Genomic DNA, 21,940 nt, shown 5'->3' with positions numbered 1-21,940 from the left:
ACTCATTTATCTTATGTTTATTCTTCTGTGGCACTTTTTGATTTATATTGTCATACTAATGTTGACTATTAATTTCTTTCCAACAGCATGGATTTGTGGTATCATTTCTATCACTGTCATTAGCCTGCTTTCCTTGCTTGGCGTAATCTTGGTTCCCATCATTAACCAAGGATGCTTCAAATTCCTTCTCACATTCCTTGTCGCTCTAGCTGTTGGAACAATGAGTGGAGACGCCCTTCTTCATCTCCTGCCCCATGTAAGAAATCCTTTTAAATTTTAAAAAGTTAAAAATATTTAAGCTAAATGGTCTTTCATTATTAGCAAGCTGTAGCACACCAATATAGAATTTATGCTGTTTTGTTTGCTTATAGGATGAAAGAATTTTTTTTGCACAGTTTTAATGGCAATGTTTTTGAAATAAATTGAATGATTAGGTTTTAAAATAGCAAGAAAAACTGGTACTATCAGTTTTATGTTCACCCATCACAGTGTATACGTGTCAAATCACTACTATGTACAAATTAAATATCTTAAAATATATAGTTCAGTTATACCTCAATAAAGCTTTTTTTTTTTTTTTCATTTGCTCTATTGGCTATTCTGAAAATAAAGTCTTAAAAAATCAATAGTAATAGACCTTTTTATCTCTATGGTATATCAAGAAAGCCTTTAGAAGAAACGTATAAAGAATCTTATAATGATTGTACTTAGAGCCAGTGTTCTATAGGCATCTTTATTTGATCAGGAAGAGGCAGACCTACTCAGTTAACTGTTATACACATTTAGCTTTTTATACATGGGGCCATTTATCTTTTCACCTGGCTTACCACTTGTTTTCTTCCATTTGGGGACTCTCCACTGATATCATAAACTTACACTGTTAGTGCCTTAATAATACCTTTTAAAATCTGTCTCTAATTAAGAGTATTTGATCCAGTGTTATTATTTTTACTTCATATTATGAAAATAGTGGAACTTTTTCTTTTCCAAATGTAAAATTACAGTTTTGAATATTTTTTTTATGTTCTCACCACCATCCTTCTTGGGCATTTAGGGGACAGAATTGTATTTGTGTGTTGTGTGTAACTCTTCTCCCCTTCTGTATTGTTGGTTGAGTATTCCAGATCTACTATCTAGAATAATGTATGACATTGCTTTTAAAAAAAAAATTAATTAGTGAATCTTAAAACTGTGAATATGAATATGTTTAACTTGATTCATTATACATTATTATTTTCCTCTTTATTTTCACCCTTTGTTTGCCTTTTCTGTTAGCCATCAGGAATAGCAACAATCTGTTTCTGAACTGGGCCTAATAAGTTAAAGTGAGAGCAATGTTAATTAAGTAAAGTTATTACCTTTTTGAATGGTCTTATCTCCTTTGAGAGGTATAGAAACCTCTTCTGTTGACCACTAGCAAAAAGGGAAAGAATACAGGTACATGTTATAAGGAAGAAAAATACTTAAGAATAGTTTTCTAATGTTTAAGTTTTCTAATATTAATAGTGATGTGTACATTTCACAATTAAAAAATAACTATTTCTGTATATACATTTATTTTTGCTAAAGCTTTAAAATGTTAGAAAATTAAGCACATGTTTTTTTCAGTATACACTGACTAATATTCCACGGTTTATGTAGAGGTAGCATCTCATCACTTTGAAATAATTTATAAGAGAAAAATATTATCAAAATATAATCAGTTTAAGAAAATGTTAGATTATAGGGATTCACAAAAGATCATCTGCTGATGAATTAGTTTGTTTTATTTTTACTATTAAGCATTTATTTGGGTCATGTTCACTTCAAATTACAAAGGACTCATTATTATTTTACTGCTGTCTTGGTTGTGTCACTATAGTATGAATCTTAACTCCTATAGGCATTTGGTTTTGTAAGGGTCTTTGTGTTAGAGTTACCATGAAAGTTAGTACTTTCCAGGCCACTGAATATAGCAAAATTAAGTGGAAGATTACTTATATTTAAGTGAGGTAATATTTAAGAGAGCACTTTAAAAATTGTATTTTTTTCTGTGTCCTCTAGAAGATTCTAATTTCAGAATTTTAAATAACATTTTAATTACTTGTTTAGAAGTGTTCTTTGCTCTTGTTAATAGTCTCAGGGTGGACATGATCACAGTCATCAGCATGCACATGGGCACGGGCATTCTCATGGACATGAATCTGAGAAGTTTTTGGAAGAATATGATGCTGTGTTGAAAGGACTTGTTGCCCTAGGAGGCATTTACTTATTATTTATCATTGAACACTGCATTAGAATGTTTAAGCACTACAAACAGCAAAGAGTAAGTATTTTTTTTTTTTTTTAATTTCATTTTCTGAGATATAAAATTCAAAACAAAAACCATTTTCTGGACATATGCTTTACTTAATTATAGTGTTGTTGTATATTTAATCTCTGTCTTTTAATAGATTATCTTCATAGGAAAAATGACTTTGATCTTTGCCATTTCTTATCATTACATTTATTTTGGCATTTATAATCAAGATGTAGCAGTCTTAGTCTCAGTTCATTTGTATCATATCTTATGCAATTGACTTAAATAGGCTAGAAAAAGCCAATTTATGCTTATAAAAATGCAAAAATGTATAAATAGAAGCAAGTCATCAGTCTTCTTAGGTCATATTTTCAGGTATAAGTGGCTTTTATTGTCATATCTTTTAATGAAAATATTTACACACAGATTTCTTTATCAGAAATGTCTTGTCAATAGTAAAAGTACTAGAGTAAGAAGAATTTAGATTCAAGGGGCTTTGTAGGAGAAAATACAATGAAATGAAGGAAATGGTAATTCATCTCGAGTGATGGACCACTTGGAAGGTGATGCCTAGACTGTTGATTAAATACCCTGCTTGTCATGAACTATCTCTGTTTCCTGTCACATTTTTGAGAATAAGGCAAATATTCCAAAAAAATTTTTCTCCAGGAAAGTAAATTCAGGGTCACTACTATTTACTATGATTATACCCCTCTCTGTTCACATTGGTTCACATCTGTCTTTAAAGCACTACCTTGACTATATTTCACTAACATGTTTGTGATACTAATACTGATTATCATCAGTATATTCTATTTAAATAAATCTAGAGAATACTTTTTAGGAAGCTTTCTACAAAATAATAGAAAAAAATATTTTAAATTATTAGTTTCAAGTTTACAGTACATTGGTTAGACATTTTTAAAGTTTATAAAAAATATCCCTGATTGTTTTTTCTCTCCCCTAGCTATACACCTAGCCATTACATTAATGCTAAAAAAGTAGAAAATTTTTACATTTTGTTAGTTAATTACAAATATTCAAAAAAGAAAAAAAAATCTTTTCCCACAAGAGCACTGCGTAGTCATAATTATAATATATAGTCTACTTTTATGATACAACTTTTATGCTATTTTTATGTATATGTTTTGTTTGTATGTGTATATGTTTTGTATATATCTCCTTGAGACAAAATAAATGGTTTATAACAGAGCTCTGAACTGGGATTCATGGGGAGTGATTCTAATTCTTGTTCAACCACAAACTAGCTGTGAAACTATGACTCATTCCTCATGATTTCCAGTTGCTATCTAAATCTATGAGAAATAAATCCTACTCATTTTTATTTTTATATCATATTCCAAATAGTGCATTTAATTTTAATTGCCATATTTTAGTCAGGACACCATATTTAATTGCCTTCAAAGGAGGGGCGATCAAAATGGTGTGCACAGTGAAGAATTACCTGAGAAATGATAAAAGGAATTGGGAAGGATCGACTTAGAGAAAAGTGAAAGAGATTTAACAGCATTTGGTTTTTGAAGGGTTGTGTGGATGGTCATGTGAATGAATGAAGAATAGCGTATAGTGGAGGTAAATGTGGCTGGAGGGAAAAGAGTCAGTGAAGATTACTGCAAAATAATTTAAAAGAGAGCTAATAAGGACTTAACTAGAGTCATGGCAAAAGGAATGGGGAAAAAGTAATTAAGAGAATTATTAAAATGAAAGAATCAGTAAGAAGACTTGATATTTGATTAGATATAAGAAATACAAGGATTTAGAGTCCATTCCGGTGAGTACCTAATTTAGAACAAAATTACATATTGCAAAGTATATATTAAGAAGTTTTGTAATTACTGAGAAAACCTAATTTTATTCAGTTGTGTACACCTACTAACATTGAAGCAGCAATATTAAGTATTTAATATATACATACAAAATATTAGGGACAATATAATTTACAGATAAATATCTTCAAGAGATAGTGCAAAATAAATTTTCTGTTTTTATATTTTAATCTTAATCTCATTTTTAAACCTAAATTTACTGGCAAACTTAAATAAAATTATTTTTATAAAGCAAACTAATGTAGGAGAGCACAGTCCCCAAAACATGGCAGCTTTTTTGTAAATTTGTAATTGTGGGATGTAAACTGAAGAGAATACTTTTGGTGGAGGAGTATTCAAAATCTAATAGTAAGGAATTTTTCAAGTATATCAAAGAAAGGAATCTGGGCAGATAAATCAGTGCATCTCCTTTATGATAAATAGGACAATAAGTAATCTAGGTATTTTTTTAAGAAAGAGGATTAGTGATACTTGAATAGAACAGATATTTGACCATCTGATAGAAGAATCAACTATTGGAAAGAAGCTTTCAGAGCCTAAATTAAATAATACACCAGATACTGACTGGTTTCAGCAAGACTGAAGCTTTGAGGGTAATGATTTGACAAATTTTAGGAAAGTGGACAATCAGAACCAAAGCAACTAAATGAAATTTCAGCTGGTGGTCACATTTTCTTCTTTACTTTCGGTGTCCTTCTTATTGACATTTGTACTGTTGTTGCCACCTCCTCCTTCCTCTTTTTTCCCCTTCTCTATTAACTCATAACTGTTCTTTCTTCTTTTTAGGATGTCTCCATATAATTTTCTTTTGAACATTTTCTGTTTCCCCAGTTTCTGTTATCTAGTGCTATAAAACAGAACAACCCAAAACTTAATGGTTTATAACAACACTTTATTATTTCTCTTAATTCTGTCAAGAAGTTAATTCAACTGGGTAGTTCTTTTGCTTCATTTGGCATAAGCTAGAGTCACTCACTGTACTACATCCAAACTCAGCTGGCCTGGGTTGGTCTGGGCAGGGCAAGGCTGGAAGGTCCAAGAATGCTTCACTCTATGTGTATATCTTGGTATTTCTACACATGGCCTCTCTTCAAAGGTTAGACTGAGCTTCTTCATAGCATAGTGACTAGCTTTTCTGAGCAAAAGCAAATGGTGCCATGCTTCTTTCAGACTAGTTCAGGAACTGGCAAGAGCATCATCACTTCTGTTGCTCTCTTTTGGTGAAAGCAAGTCAAAAGACCAATCGGAATTCAGGGTCAGGGGAACAGACTTTACCTCCTTATCATTGGAGAAGAATGCTCATATAGGGTAAAAAAGGAATTGATGGTAACCATCTCTGGAGACTTTACCACATACTCAGCTCGCCGTAACAGGCTTACTTATGCAATAGTTAGAACACTTAAACATCAGAAAACAGTTCACAACCTGTAAGCAAAACCAGCAAGAAAATGATCTACCAGTCAGTAAGCATCTCCAAGAGAACACTGCTTTTTATGTTCACACTGTCCTAACATACTTAAATAATATAGATTAGAAGTCGAAATTTAAGTATTAGAAGTAGAAATTTAAGTTGGAAGAGTTGTTAATGTTACAATGATAAAAGAAGAAAGCAGACTATGAAGAAATAAGAGGAAAATTCAACCAAAACAATGAAATACAATAATAATACATAGGATTTATTATAAATAAATACAATAAGATTTATGAGTAATTGAGGATAGATTAGATGAGAAAGAAAACTTTATTGCAAAACTAAGCATCAGTTATGGTCATTTTCATACATCACCTCATTTAATCTTCATAAGAAGCTATCATTTTCATTTTATAGGTAAGTATTCTTACATTAAATATGTTTAATAAACTTGTCCAAGTCTTATAGAAGTAAACTGCACATTTAGGATTTTAACTCGTTTGACTCTGTCAGTTATGTCATAAGTAGGGAAATGTGAGATTACATTAATCACAAAATAAAATTCAAAAGAATAAACTGTAGTTTTTTGAAACTCCCTATTCCCACACACTATCAGGTAAGAGAGATTACATATATCTCACATTTAATTTGGGTTGCATATAGTAATATAGTATTGTATACACTATTCTTAACTTTGAAGTAGATAAATTGAACCTTTAGTTGAGTGTTCAAAAAAACCAACATATAAACGTAGTTGGATTTTTCATCTGGTTAGACCCCTCAATTAACTTAAAAAATGTCCCTCCTTTACTAAATCATTTATGTATAAAGTTACCACCATTTATCCTCAGGTGTTAATAAGTGAATATTGTTGCTAACTGTGACCACAGATTTAATATTAATTCCAGATTTTGTTTTTTTAGGGGAAACAGAAGTGGTTTATGAAGCAGAGCACAGAAGAATCAACTATTGGAAGGAAGCTTTCAGATCATAAGCTAAATAATACACCAGATGCTGACTGGCTTCAGCTCAAGCCTCTTGCCGGTAGACAGCAGATCTAAAGAGAAACTTTTAAAACATAAAAATTGAAATATTGCTTCTAACCTTTGTCTGTTTGAAATTTCTTGTCTTTATGGGTTCTCTAAACTTTAGTTTCTAACTTCTATTTCCTTAAATGTCAGTGTGTCTTAATTGTGGTTTTGTTAGGGTTTTTTTTGTTCATTTTAGCCTTATTTATACTGGAATGTGGAACCAATTAATTATATTACTGGGCAAAAAAACATATTGTACTTTTACTTTACAAAAAAACAAAGAACGAAACAAACAAAAAGGCTTTGTAAGTGGCAGAGCAAAATTTTTGTGCCCTCCACATGTGATTGGTTTCAAATGGGAAAAAAGGGTAATCAGCCCATGTACTTAAAGGAGAATGGTCCATGTCTTAAAATTTCTGCACATCCATCAATCTGTTCTGTTGCCTAATAGATATAAGGTAGCTTACAATTTTCATGAAAACATAAAACATTTTTTAACCGAGTTTTTCCCCTTTCTGTTTGAACTTGTGTTTCCACTCAATATACCAATGATTTTCTGTAGAAAAGGGGCCCCCTAGACCCTAACTATAGACTCTGCCTTAAAATACAATTTGGGAAGTGTTAGAATCTTTGTCACATAATATGTAACTTTTGAAAACTGGGTAATAGGCCAACCTCATTTTTTTAAAAAAAAAAATTCTTATTAGATGTTGTTGTCACTTATATATGAGTTTCTGAACATTCTAGTAATGATCTGAGTATCATTGTCAGATAGGTGGAGCATTGAAGGATACAAGTTAAGTTTTGTCTTTGTTTTCTTAAATCATAAGAGAAGTTTAGAGTGAGTAAATTTTTTTTTAATTAATTTTATTGGGATAACATTGGTTCATACAATTATATAATTTTCAGGTATACATTATAGTCTGACATCTATATATTCTATTGTGTGATTACCACCCAAAGTCCAGTTTCCTTTAGCTACCATATATTTGATCCCCTTTACCCACTTCAACTCTCCCCCAAGTCCCTATATTTGACCCCCTTACCCCGTATATCTTTCCCCTCCTCCCCCACCCGCTACTCTCTGGTAACCACTAATCCATTGTCTGTGTCCCTAAATCTCTGTTTGTTCTGTTCATTTGTTGCTTTTAGGTTTATATCTCACATATAAGTGATACCATGTGATTTTCAACTTTTTCAGTCTGGCTTATTTCGCTTAGCATGATTATCTTGAGGTCCATCCATGTTGTCGCAAATGGAAGTTTTTCATATCCTCTTATGGCTGAGTAATATTACATTGTATATGTGTGCCACAGCTTCTTTAGCCAGTCATCTATCGTAGGATACCTTGATTGCTTCCATGTCCTGGCCACTGTGAATAATGCTGCTATGAACATCAGTGTGCAAATATCTTTTTGGATATGAGTTTTCAAGTCTTTGGGGTAAATACCTAGCAGTGGGATTGCTGGATCATATGGTAGATTAATTCTAGTTTTTTAAGGAACGTCCATACTGTTTCCCATAGTGGCTGTACCAATTTGTAGTCCCACTAGCAGCGTATGAGGGTTCCTTTTTCTCCGTATCCTCTCCAACATTTGTTATTACTTGTTGATTAGAGTGAGTAAACTTGAAGGGTGGTTCTTTTTCTGAAAAATTTGGGGTTTGTTTTGTTATCCTGTAAATGCTACAGTAACTTTTCACTCTTTGATTTTCATCAGCTGTTCATGATGTACTCTTTAAGTTGCATAATATCTTCATGCTTGCCAATTTTTATCCTTTGCTTGCTCTTTCTTTCACTTCACTCCCTTATGTGGAACATCTTTTGGATTCTCGGAACCCCAGTTTGTTTTGTGTGTGTGCTTGTGCATATTTATTTTTTTATTTGTTTTTATATACTTATTTAGTGAATTTTAAAAGACATTCACTTAAGAAATGTTAATCACACTGCTATTCTGCCTGAATTTAAATTAGGAAATATGCATTCATTAACTCTGATAAATCATATCCTTTGCTATTATAAATATAGGAACTGATGACTCGGTTGTTTCTGAAGATCGACTTAATGAAACTGAACTGACAGATTTAGAAGGCCAACAAGAATCCCCTCCTAAAAATTATCTTTACGTAGAAGAGGAGAAAATCATGGACCATTCTCATAGTGATGGGTTGCACACCATTCACGAGCATGATCTCCATGCTGCTACGCACAACCACCATGATGAGAGTAAGACTGTGCTGAGGAAACATAATCACCAGTGGCACCACAGACATTCTCATCATTCACATGGTCCCTGTCATTCTGGATCAGACGTGAAAGAAACAGGAATAGCTAATATAGCTTGGATGGTAATCATGGGGGATGGCATCCACAACTTCAGTGATGGGTTAGCCATTGGTAAGTGAACTGGAAGCTTGGTTTATAATTTGTTGTCTTTTAAGACCATTTTCCTCCTTCCACTATTTCAGTACCAATCTTATGAACTATAATAAGATTAAAGTTTGGAGCTTAAATATGCTATTATATAATACTCCTGTTATTTAGTTTTTCCAAAGGCTATATGTTAATGTTTTTGATAAGTATATTTGGGGACAAAAGGTATAATTTTAGTGGGTTTTTCTTTGAACATGTAAACAAATGCCTATAATATACTTCTTTAATAACTTGATTACTTTTTCAAGACATTGTCACCATATTGAAAAAGCTACAATAACATTATATTTTTAAATATATTTGCACATCCCCAAATGAAGACAAATTATTTTTAATATTGGATTTAATAATTTTTTTATATCTTTAAAAGGTAAATAAAATTTTTATATTAAGAAAAATGGTATACCAGCTTCAAATGTATTATATTAGAATCTTACTAATGTAAACTGATATTGCCAGTTTAGAACAATAAATACGATCAATATATAATTTTCTTTGAGATTCAGGCTCTATTAAATAATCACTCAGAAGTAGCCATTGATTTCTTTGAGAAAGGAGAAACCATATTTTTGAATCTATAGTGGCTGTCAGTGTTAAAGAATAAATAATTTTACTAGTCAAATTAGATGCATTTATACCTCTGATCTCAGTCCTCAAAACCATCAAACAAATAATACTTTGTACCATTTATACTCTAGACCCAGAAAAGTTTGGATAAGGATAATTGCCATTTAAATATCTATAAATATTAATATGAGAGAGCAAGTGCAATCATAGACTTAATGTCTTAAAACTGAACATCAGACTACCACTCAGAGGTTAAAACACTGAAAACCATTACTACTCCCAAGTTATTAGTGAGTTAGAAGGCTATACAGATAGAGAATTTAATTCCATAGGTACTACTTCTTTCATTGAGTAGCTCTTTCTTTTCTCTGGTTGTCAACACCTGTTGTACCTCACTATATGTTCAAAAACTAAAGTGTGTAAGATAAGCGAGTCACTCATATATTATGAAATTAATTTAGATACGTAGAAGAAATGGCACCTTCATTAATGAAAATGGAAAAACAGAAGGTCAGTAAATGTAACTTGATTTTTTTTCCACCCCATCTCAGGAGCAGCTTTCAGTGCTGGATTGACAGGAGGAATCAGTACTTCTATAGCTGTCTTCTGTCATGAACTACCACATGAATTAGGTAATATAACCTTTAAAATTTTACCAGATTTCATCAAATCTAAGACTTCTTCAGTTATAATAAATGCATCAAGATTTTAGAGAAGTTAAAACATAAAAAGTGGCTGATGGCAGATATGAAGAGTTATCAATCTCTTTATTGTATGGTTTTTGTTATATGCTCCTAAAAATGCATGTTGTTTATATTGTGTGTTTTTAATTTATGTAAGCAATATTATGTTGAATCTTATTCTTTTTCTTACCTTACATTACTAACCATTGCTTTTAAACTCCATTCAGGTTACCATGAGTTAATTTAATATGTTGCTTCTGCCCAACACTCAGAGGTGTTCATTCACCACATTTTACATATTCAGCAACCAGTACTGGACACACTGCATGGTCTTTAGCCTCCCATCACCATAGATAATGGTGTGTTGAACATTTGTAGACTAGCTGCTCGTGGACGCTTGTGAGAATATTTTTTGGGGTATATACATACCCAGGAACAGAATTGATGGGTCCTAGGTTATACATGCCTGAGAAGTGCCATATCTCTATCCAAAATGGCCACACTACTATAATCTCTCACCAGCAATACCTGAAAGTTTCTGTGTTTCCACATCCTTGCCAACATTTGACATTAACTGATTTTCTAATTTTTGCCAATTTAATAGGTTTAAAATGATATTTCTTTGTTGTTTTAGTTGGCATTTATTGATCGACCAGTGATTTTTAGTTTTTCTCCAAATGTTTTGGTTTCCTTCTATAAATTGAAAAACAAAAAATGTGAACATGCATTCACATAATAAATCAGTGAAGCAGTGTAGAGTCCTCACATATATGGCAACTTATTTTCAACGAAATACAAAGGAAATTCCATGTAGAGGAAACAGTTTTTTCAATAAATGTTTCTGCAATAAATGGATACCCACTTGCAAACAAACTTGCACCATAGACAAACATTAATTCAAAATTAATCATTGATTTAAATGAAAAATTTTTAAATATAAGACTTCTGGAAGAAAAATTGGTGTTCTTGGGTTAGGCAAATTGTTTTTAGATACTATACCAAAAGAATGATCCATTAAGGAAGAAAATAGTAAAGTGGACTTCATAAAAATGAAAACTACACAAAAGACACTAATGAAAAGACAGGCCACAGACTCGGGGGAAAAAATATTTGAAAAATATATATCTGATATTAGACTGGATATTTAAAGACCTCTCAACTTAAAGAAAACAACTCAACAAAAAAATTGGGCAAAAGACTTGAACAGGTATTTCACTGAAGTTATACAGATAAACAGATGAGATTTCAGGTGCTAGATTTGTCATGGGTCGGAAAAGGTGTGGAACAACCAGACCTCTCATAAATTGCTTGTGGGAATGCAGTATTCTTATAAGAGGTTAGAAATGACCCAAAAATCCCACTTACAGGTATCTACACAATAGAAATGAAAACAGGTTGACACAAAAACCTATTTATGAATGTGTACAGTGGCTTTATTCACAATTGCCAAAAACTTGAAACAACCTAAATGTCCTTTAGCTGAAGAATGGGGAAAAAAACTATAGTTCAACTATGAAATATTGCTTAGCGTAAAAAGCAATGATTTTCTGATATAAACTGGCATGGGTGAATCATACACACACATTATAAGTGAAAAACTGTAGACTCAAATGACTACATACTATACGATTCCATTTATATGATGTTCTGGAAAAGGCTTACTGTGGGAACAGAAAGTAGATCACTGGTTGTCTATGAGTGAGGGACCTGAGGAAATTTTAGGGGTGAAATAGTTCTAGAGTTTGATAGTGGGTATTGGTTACATGGTATGTATTTTTGTCAAAACTCATAGAACTCTACATCCAAAGTGGGAGGTAAGGGGGGAAGGAATTGAATATGTAACTTATACCTCAATTTTTAAAAGTATTAAAAAAAATAATTCATGAGTCTTGATTAGTTAATTCATGCTGTTGATTGTTATTTGAGGATGAAGTAAATCATCTTGCTATCCAGTAATATCAGGGAAGGCATCAAATTTGGCAGTTTGTGCCTATAGTACTTTTGTTCATTGAGCATTAAATAATACCCCTTTTAAAACCCTGTTTTGAAACTATAAAAGGAAATGCTATATTTTATAATCTAAAAGACATTTCTGTAGTCTCATTTTGTATTACCTAACCCCTTGCTAAGTGAAATTGTCCCTTTAGCACAGTTGGTGGGTGAATTATTGAAAATTTGGCTGGGAAATTTGTAAAAGAAGAAGTTAGGGAGCTCCTTCCTTAGAAGAAGCTGAGAAGGAAAGGCCAGAGGAAATTAAAACTGTAGGGAGAGAAGAGATAAAAGCTGATATTGAATCCAATGCTCGCTAGGAGAATTAAGTATTTAGGATTAGAGGAGAAAAGATGTAAAGAGATAGTTTCAGGTGGAAACTGGAGAATGGCAATTTAGAAGCTAACGGGAGATAATCTCCCAAATACTGTTGCAGAATGTCGTTTGTAGCAATTTCTTGGAATATGTAAAAATAATGCTTTGCACTAATGTCATTGTTATCAATTAGAACTTTGTAACTTATCGGTTATAAATTAGAACCTTGTAACAATAAGATTTAAAAAAGAACAGATCAAAGTTTTAGTCATGTAGCTCCCTTTTTAAGAGAAAGAAACAGTATTCTACATAGTACCTTGCATGTACTAAGTGTTCAATAATTGATTGGATGTTTGTATATTTAGTAACTAAAACAAAAAAGAGTTTGTTAAAATTAGTAAAACTACTTTTGACCTTTTATCTTCAAGACTACTATTTCTAGCAACATTTTGCCCTTCTAGTAACATCTCTCTAAGCAATATGTAATCCTTTTTTTCTTAGTTCTAACTTTAGATGAGTGAAAAAAAGTCTCTGTTCTTTTTTTACATATTTAGCACTTCCAGAATTAAGATTTAATGTTTTTCTGGGAAAAAAATAAATGTATACAGCATACAATATTTTCAGTATTTATTACCTCTATTCTTACTTAAGCCATTTTGCCTAAGAACAGAGGTAACAAACTCTTTGAGAAAAGGGCAGAGATCAGAGCATAGAGCTTTAATTGTCAAGAAGAGCGCTAACCAAGTTCTTTTATCTGTTCTATTTTTCTTGATTTTAAAAAATTTTACATTTCATGTTGTATAGTAAATTTTGATGTAGTTTTAAAAAAAATTTTAACATGTAAATAGGTTTGTGTAACCATCACCATCATCAGGATACAGAACAATTCTATCATCTCAACAAACTCCTTCATGCTCTCTCCCTTTATAGTCATACCGCTTTCCCACCCCTGCTTCCTGGTGACAACTGAATCTTCTCCATCACTATAGTTTTATCATTTTGAGAATATCATATAAATGAGATCATATATATATAACCTTTCATATTGTCTTTCAGCATCATGGCCTTTGAGATTTTCCAAGTTTTTGCATGTATTAAGGTTTAATTTAATAAGTAAAAAATAAATTTTTATAATAAAATTTCAGTCATTAAAGGTTATCATTTTATATCATTCTTAATTTTGTTTTTTATTGGTGTTTTCCTAAGTTTGTGTGTATAAACTTATGGTTTCAAAACTCACATGTTTTAACTACAGGTGATTTTGCAGTTCTTCTTAAAGCAGGCATGACTGTAAAGCAAGCAATTGTATACAACCTGCTGTCTGCCATGATGGCTTACATAGGCATGCTCATAGGCACGGCTGTTGGTCAGTATGCCAATAACATCACCCTCTGGATCTTTGCCATCACTGCCGGCATGTTCCTCTATGTAGCCTTGGTAGATATGGTAAGATACCTTATTTTACCTCTTCATTATACTGAATCTGTAAATAGAATGCAACTTCCAAAAATAGAAATCTTGGATGTGGTTTGAAAGACTAATTATTTAAAAAAAATATTACCCATTTTAAAGACATGTGATATCCTAAATAATCTATTAGGGAAAGATATTTAAGTAGGAAGATTCATTCCTTAGAAACCAGTTGAGATGCTGAAGATTTTTGACTAAATGGTGTTATTATTCAAAGTAATTATCAATAGTATTTAGAGATATAATTATACAATTATTACACTTCTTTGAAGATTTTGTAATATTGGGGTAGATGTGTTTTGCTGTTGTTAACAAAATAATTCTTTGCACTTGCTTATGGTAAACAAGAAAGAAACACTGTATACTTAGGTAGGCCAGTCTTCTGCAATAAATGGTATTCCAAGGAATTTATAATTTCCCTTACTTCTAACTTTAGAGTTGATAAATCTACTGTGTGGTCTCACTTATATGTGGAGTCTAAAATAATAAAACAAGTGAACAAACAAAACAAAAACAGACTCATAGAAATAGAGACTAAAGGGCTGGTTTCCAGAAAGGAAGGCATGGGGGAATGGGTGAAGAAGGTGAAGGGAAGTATAATCAATAATATTGTGATAAGTTTACATGGTGACAGATTATTACTGGAATTAGTGAGGTGGTCACATTGTAAGGTATAAAAATGTCAAATCACTATATTGTTCACTTGAAACTAATATTATGTAACAACTATACTTAAATTTTAAAAAAGTTAAAGTCAGTAAATCTAAACACTAACAATTAGTTTTAATTTTACTTTAATATTCTAAATATGTTAAACAGTGTATTTGCAGAAATAGCAACTTTGTTACTTTTTGTTTTAAACTAGATATTATGTTCACTTTTCTTCCTCGTAGAGTCTATTAGATAGTCTCATTTCAAAAGTGTATTTACTAAAATTTTAATCACAGAATTAATGCCTATTTGTTGTAGAACGTTTAGAAAATAAAGTTCCACTTAGTCTTTCTGTTTATCTTTCTGAATCTATGCCCATTTTCCTTTTTTCCTGTTACTATGAAGAAATGTCTATGTTTCTAGCTAAGACCTCCTCCTTTAAACCATTCCCTAGAACTTCTACCCCCTCACGCTAACTCCCTTAAATTCTCCCCTCTTTCATTGTCCTTCATTTTTCCCTCTCTGCTGAGTTATTCCTGTCAGTATATAAACCTAATGTTACTTCTCCCTTCTTAAAAAGTCAGGGGAGATGGACCTTTCTTACTCTAATTTTTGTTTTAGCTATCACCGTATTGCTCTTACCTCTTATAGCAAATCACTCCTTGTTTTTTAACTCTCTTCTCTCTTGAGTCTGGCCTCATAAGATTTTCTCCCTGACAGCTCTTCCAGATTGTTTTTTTGTCAAATTTACCATTTACCCCTACGTTGCTAAGTCCACCGGTCATTTATCCTGCCCACCTTCATTTTACTTGAAGTTGATCATTCTCTTTTCTTTGAAACATTCTCTTATTAATTGGCTTCTGTACCACCACCATTTCTTGGCTTCTTACCTTTTTGGCCTTTCTTTCTCAGTTGCTTTTACTAGTTCTTCTTTTTCTCCTCTACCTCTAAATGTTGATGAAAACCCTCTAAGTAATCCTATCTAGTCTCATGGTATATTTATTGGCTGATAATTCCTAAGTTTTGGTCTTTAGCCCAGACCTTTTCCTTAACTACAGATTAGTCTCTCCACCTGCTTATGTGAATGTCTAAAAGGCAAATGTAGTTCAGAACCCACCTCTCGATATTTGCCAACCCCACTCCCTGCACCAGCACCTCCTGTAGAATTCTCCATCTCATAAATAACTCCATTCTTCTAGTTGCTCATATCAGAATCCTGAGTATTATTTGCTTTACCCTCTCTGTTCTTCCCACATTTGGTTTGTCATTGAGTCCTGAGGGATCCACTTCCTAACCATGTCTACTCCCATCACTTTCATTCAGTCTGCTATCATCTTTCTCTCTTTAGCTGTTCTCCCTGATTTTGCCCTTTCCCTTGTCCACCACACTCTAGATCAACAGAACAGCTTAGAGTGATCTATTTTAGTGATCCTTTTAAGATTAGGCCATGTTATTTGTGTGCTTCAGACTCTTCACTGGTTTTCCATCTTATTCAGAGTAAAAGTACCAAAATTCATGTTTTGACCTTCAAGTTTTTTCATCTTCCTTAAGCATTTCCACTCCCCCTTCTCTAATATTCCTAACCGTACCTCATCTCTACCCTCTCTTCTCAAGGAAGCGCACACTCTGCTTCTTGTTGATCACTCCATGTGGAATATTTTGCCCACAGACTTTCTCCTGGCTAGCTCCCTCACTTCTTGTGAGGCATCCTATCTAAAATTTCAGTCTCTATTCCAACATTTTACATCCTCTATCCCTACTTTACTTTTTTCTCCTTTGCACTTTTATCTCGATCTATTAATAACACACTAAACATTTTGCTTAGTTATTGAGTTCATTTTGTGCCTCACTAGAATGTCAGTTCTAGGTATGCCGGTATTTCTATCATATTTCACTGCTGGAGATGTAGTTCACAGTTAGTTGAATGGAGAATGTATGAGCTAATTCTTTTACTAGGAAACTAAAGATGTAAAAAAATGTGAGAATCTTTACAGTAAGGGTTTATAGTGTAATGAAGGGGAAAAGTAGCCATTAATTACAGTTCTTTTGATATTTATTGTAGAGTAGTGCACCATGTTTGTGGAACTACAGAGAGAGGCTGGCTAAAAAAATTGAGAAATAAAATTAGGAAAGGTTTTCTGGAATAGGAAACCTACGCTGAGTTTTAAAGAATGAAGAAGAGTATATTAGAAGCAAGAGGAAAGACATATGAGAAAGAGGAATGATAAATAGCATCATTCTTTGTCCAGTGGGTCTATTCTTGGAACTGTATTTTGAGGAAATAACCTTAAATGACTACTGCTAATAAAACAAGCAAGCAAACAAAAAATAAAATGTATTAAAGTATTTTTTGCAGTAGTATTTGTAACATCACAATTATGTTAGAAACACCCTAAATGTACAAGAGAAAGGGGACAAATTATTTCACATATGTTTTAGGATTTAATGACACTGAAATTATGTGTTTTCTAACATTAGTGGAAAAAAACGGATTAAAAACTTATATGCATAGAGTCATCAGGTGGATGTTGGCCAGATCACGACACTCACACAACATGCCATGCTATAAAGATCAGGGTTTATTTTGTAAATTTTGGAGAGCCATTAAAAGATGTAAGCAACAATGACATGCACACATTTTTGTTTTAGAAAGACCACTTTAGCTGTAGAGAGGAAGTTTTGATTGATTTACAGCCATTTAATAAGGTAGCAACAGTAGCAGAAGTTTTAGTTTGAGATACCTTTAGGATATCCAGGTGGAGATATCTGGTTTCAGGGGGCTTTAGATAAAGCTGTTTCTCAATCAGTAAGGAAACGAATATGCCCATACCAGTGTGTACTGGCTGGCTCCTAGTGGTGGTTAAATACGGGCTTTGTCATTCAGGATAGAATTGAATGCAGAGAAAGCATAGTCTCTATTCTAGCTGGTATGTACGCATATTTAGGGGGATATTTCTGTGAAACATCCTATATAGGAATAGTCAGAATTAAAAGTTTTTGTAACAATAAAAACTTGGAGTAATTGAGGAGAAAAGATCAAATAAAATAGTCTTCTTACTAGAACCGTAGGTAGGAAGTTGTCCGTTTCGTCTTAATCCAGGGGTTGGTAAACTTTCTGTAAAGGATCAGATAGTAAATATTTAGGTGCTGTGGACAATGTGGTCTCTTTCACAGTTATTCGGTTCTGCTATTTTTAGTGGTTTCTGTCACAACCACTTAACTGCTGGACAAGAACAATAGTCTATATTAGCTGTTATACACTACTGCCATAGACTTAAACAGAAGAGATGACCAGCATGAAGTAGTTCTTAAATAGGACCCTCAGGAGATTGTTAAATATACTGTAGCACTGTCAGAGCATGATAGATTAATTCGAAGATTAATTGTACTCATTATTTAATTATAAATAATGTTTTTTTCCTTCTCAGGCAGGCATTGTGTTCTTAATACTACATTTCTCCTCCCTGAATCCCAAAACGCCAAGCTACTGTTTGGAGTAAAGCTTAATGTCTAAGAAAGTAGCATATCAATGTCCTCTTTCTGTAGATATTCATCGCACTTGAAAAACAATAAAACAGAAAATTAAAAGTGAAAATTAGAAGTAGCAATTCTTTCATAATTTTTATTAGGTTTGGGTAGAAATAATTTATGCTTTAATAATGCACAACAAATCTTATTACTTAAAGATTTAAACTTTATACTTTGAACTATGGATTATTTTTAAATGTAATAGTATATACTTATGCTTTTGAAGTTGAACTATAAACTTTTCAGTGCTCTATGCCTTTAAAGATATTGGAAACTTTCAATTATTTAAATTTGTATCACTATTAAGAGAATAGAGTACATTGTGAAAACTGTGTGCATAACTTGGTATTAGTTATGCTGGATATTGGATAGCTTTGATATACTGTTTTCTGTGTCTGTTATTGAAAGGAAGATAATGGTGCTTAAGGGCATAGAGATGCCAGTTTGGAATTGTCTGTAAATGTCTGTCTTTGCTATTGTGTGCAGTTGGAAATGAGAATTTTAAATGAAAAAGGATAAAGAAATGATAGCGTTTTGAAATGGTTATCCCCAAAAGGAATTTTACTTTCTCAGTGAGTTTAGATAGATCAGTAAGTCTGGGAATAATTTTTTCTGAGAATTTTATTGGCAATAATAAGTTATATCATACATTTAGCATAAAGTAAATGTTAGAATTGATAAAGTCAGTAGACAATAAGTAACTAAAAAATGACTAATGTATATGTGTGTGTGTTAGGGGATAGGAGGGAATAGCTTTAGTATTTATTAATGCATAGCCAGAGCATAAAATTTCTGTTGCAGTACTTGACTAAAGTATGTTATGGTTAGCATTATGTTCAATAAAAAAATTATTGTATTTGTAGTTATGCTTTATTCATTAGTGTTCTTAAGTAGGAAAATGTAAAAAAAAAAGTTGAGCAGAATATTATACAAAATTGCTTGTAAGTATCTGGGTGGTTTTTTCTTTCCAGCTTCCAGAAATGTTGCATGGTGATGGTGACAATGAAGAACATGGTTTTTGTCCAGTGGGGCAATTCATTCTTCAGAATTTAGGATTGCTGTTTGGATTTGCCGTCATGCTGGTGATTGCCCTCTATGAAGACAAAATTGTGTTTGACCTCCAGTTTTGATCATTCCCAGTAATCACTGTTGATTACGAGAATGTTACCATGCCGCTTTGCATCTGTTTCTTGTACTGTATGCACATTGCTCAAAGAAAAGTCAGTGGCTTGCACTACTTATAAGTTCCATAGATTTGAGCTAAACCCCAAGACTGGTGCTCAGTACTGTTTTCCCTGTGTGAAGGGGTCTTTTAAAATATAGAAAGCTTGTGATAAAGAGGAGAAAATGGGACTCCATGAACTAATGTTGATATAGGTTTGATTAAGACTTTTTAAAAAATAATCATATAAAACACTAAAGTAGTCTCTTTATTAGTAGAAACTTCTGTGGCTATGCAGAAATAGAAATTGAACCAAAAAATCACTTAACTTTAAGAATATTTTAAATGGACTTTGGGCAGACTTTTCTTTGTGCTAAAAGTGAATTGTGTCCTTTAATTCAGCTACATATATATATATATGGTAATAGGGATCAACTGATGACTTTGAAATTGCATAAAGTAGACTATAGGACCTAGAGGAAAGCTCAGGCTGAGTTAGAGAGTGTGAATTTAGCATTGGGAAAAGCCCTTATTCTTGAATCTAGAGTTACTATTTTTGTATATATTTGCATAGTGGTTAAACTTGCAGCCTCAACTACTGAAATTTGTGATTGTATGTTTGTGTGACCAGTTTAATGAAAGATTCATAATGGTTCTTTGTATTAATATTATACTTGGTGTTTGATTTTTTTTTTTTTTTTTAACTTTTGCGTTACAGTTTTGGGTGGGGGTAGGGGGTGGAGCATGTGATAAAATGTGGGGTATTTTTTTTCTTGTTAAAACTGTAACCCTCTAGAATATATCAGAGAAATGAAGAACCCAAACGTGGTCTAAATATTCAATGTTCCTACTTTAACAGTACTAACTAGTTATTTGGGAAATTTAAGTTCTAAATGTATGCATTGCTTTACCAGTTTGGCATTGCAACCATGTTGTGGCTGGCAGTAAATCCAAATGTACCATGTCCATAATCTGTACATGGAGTGTCAAAATGGTTATGAGGATAACTCCATTTATACTATGGCTATTGTAGTACCAAGTGACTTGGAGATATATTTAAATAACTCAACTGAAATCACTTGATCATTTTGTGCCAAGATATGCTGTTGGTGCCTAATAGGGATTAGTCTCTTGTTTAGGTGCCCTTTTCTCCTACATAATTGTGATTGATTTGTGAGAAGTGCAAGCCATGTTTATTCTGAATTTTGACCTAATAATTTGTAGTGCTAGCCATATGCATGTAGCTTTCTGTTTACACCTTGTGCCACATGGTCTTCATTTATGCCAGGTAAACTGTATTTTAACTATGTGCAGGTAGCTTTCTTTTAATCTGCTTGGCTACCAATGTAGCTGCTTTAAAAATCTTATTGTTCAAATATTTAAGAGCTGAACTCTTTCCATTCCATTAAAATGTTTTCATTTAGTTGTCCTCCTTTCTTCAGTTCCTTTCCTCTTACTTTATAAACAAAAACCACAGAACTTTGAGAGCAGCACATGCATTCAGGTATTAATAAAGTATTACCAGTGTTTCTTCTTTATGCTGTAACCAAGGGATCTTAGGTATTATTTCCTTAATTTATGCCTGAATTTGAAAAATTATTTCTGGCTTTCTCCATGATCTCCTGTAACAAATAGCAGTTTTATATATACATAGATTATTTTCAGCATTGGGCACTGAATTAGGACAGTTTTCATCTCATTGCTTGGCCCTTCAAGCAGCCTCGCTAAAAAGTGCTGATATTTTATTTAGTACTGCCAGCTTCAAGTGATTCAAGTATCTTGCTTTCTGAACCAAGGTATATTTATAATTCATTTTTGGGTTTTTATACCCAAGGAGGATTCTGCATTCCAGCATTATTAAATCTGCTTAATTGAAATACTTTTATGAAAAGCAACAGCTGGAATATACTCCCAGTCTTAAAATAAATGCCTGATTTAAAGCAAATAGGTTATGCTGAAGTATATAACATTTTATATTTTCTCAAAAATATGGTATCTTTATTTGCTAGATTTTTTTAACATTTTAAGAGGGCTGTAAACAGTTGCTGCTAGTATTTTGTTAGGGTTCCACCAGTATTTAGTTTTCACATCATTCTAATGTATAATTTCAAGTCTTACTAGACAATCTGAATTCCACTACATTTCTGTTTAGCTCCAACATTCCATTTAGCTTGACCAGCCTAATTTAACATGTGTTTGTTGGAGGTTATTAATGTTACTTGTACAATGCTGTCACTGTGTGACATCCATATCAATTTTGGTGTATATCACATTGCGTTCAATCAGCTGTGATTATGCTTAGAAATACTGTAGTAACTAGATGCAGTGTGAATTTTTTCCATTAACAATAAGTCAGTGGCTTAAACGTGATTATGGTCCTGCAAGGTGATACTTGCTAAAATATCTAAACTTTTTTTTGTTGTTGTAACTGAATCATTTTTTTTAAATTTTGAGGATGAAAATGATCAAATGCTGTTTTTTTGCATTGTCAACAGTGGTGTGTCATTTTATGTATGTTCCTAATGCTTATGGAACGCTCCCAAAATAAAGTTATTCAAAAAGAGCAAATACATCAGT

The 21,940-nt window shown here is 32.5% G+C and overlaps 1 protein-coding gene across 1 annotated transcript; it reads left to right on the top strand.

Annotated features, from left to right (window-relative positions):
• The first annotated feature begins 75 nt into the window (after positions 1-75).
• SLC39A10 (solute carrier family 39 member 10) lies at positions 76-21,931 on the top strand. The gene is made up of 7 exons (XM_011369247.2): positions 76-256; positions 2,117-2,305; positions 6,460-6,580; positions 8,594-8,962; positions 10,117-10,197; positions 13,808-13,998; positions 19,173-21,931. Exons 1-7 carry the CDS (start codon positions 221-223, stop codon positions 19,329-19,331), a joined length of 1,146 nt encoding a protein of 381 aa, XP_011367549.1. The 5' UTR covers positions 76-220; the 3' UTR covers positions 19,332-21,931.
• Positions 21,932-21,940: the final 9 nt, after the last annotated feature.

Source organism: Pteropus vampyrus, unplaced genomic scaffold (assembly GCF_000151845.1).
Source record: "Pteropus vampyrus isolate Shadow unplaced genomic scaffold, Pvam_2.0 Scaffold146, whole genome shotgun sequence".
Classification (NCBI taxonomy): domain Eukaryota; kingdom Metazoa; phylum Chordata; class Mammalia; order Chiroptera; family Pteropodidae; genus Pteropus; species Pteropus vampyrus.
This window is presented reverse-complemented; position numbering and strand designations above follow the sequence as displayed.

What these genes read in the sequence shown, in the direction of transcription:
- SLC39A10 (XM_011369247.2), top strand. Translation starts at nt 221, where the DNA reads ATGAGTGGAGACGCCCTTCTTCATCTCCTGCCCCAT. An exon ending in CAGTGATGGGTTAGCCATTG is followed by an intron (nt 8,963 to 10,116) that starts GTAAGTGAACTG and finishes ACCCCATCTCAG; the next exon opens with GAGCAGCTTTCAGTGCTGGA. An exon ending in ATGTAGCCTTGGTAGATATG is followed by an intron (nt 13,999 to 19,172) that starts GTAAGATACCTT and finishes TTTTCTTTCCAG; the next exon opens with CTTCCAGAAATGTTGCATGG.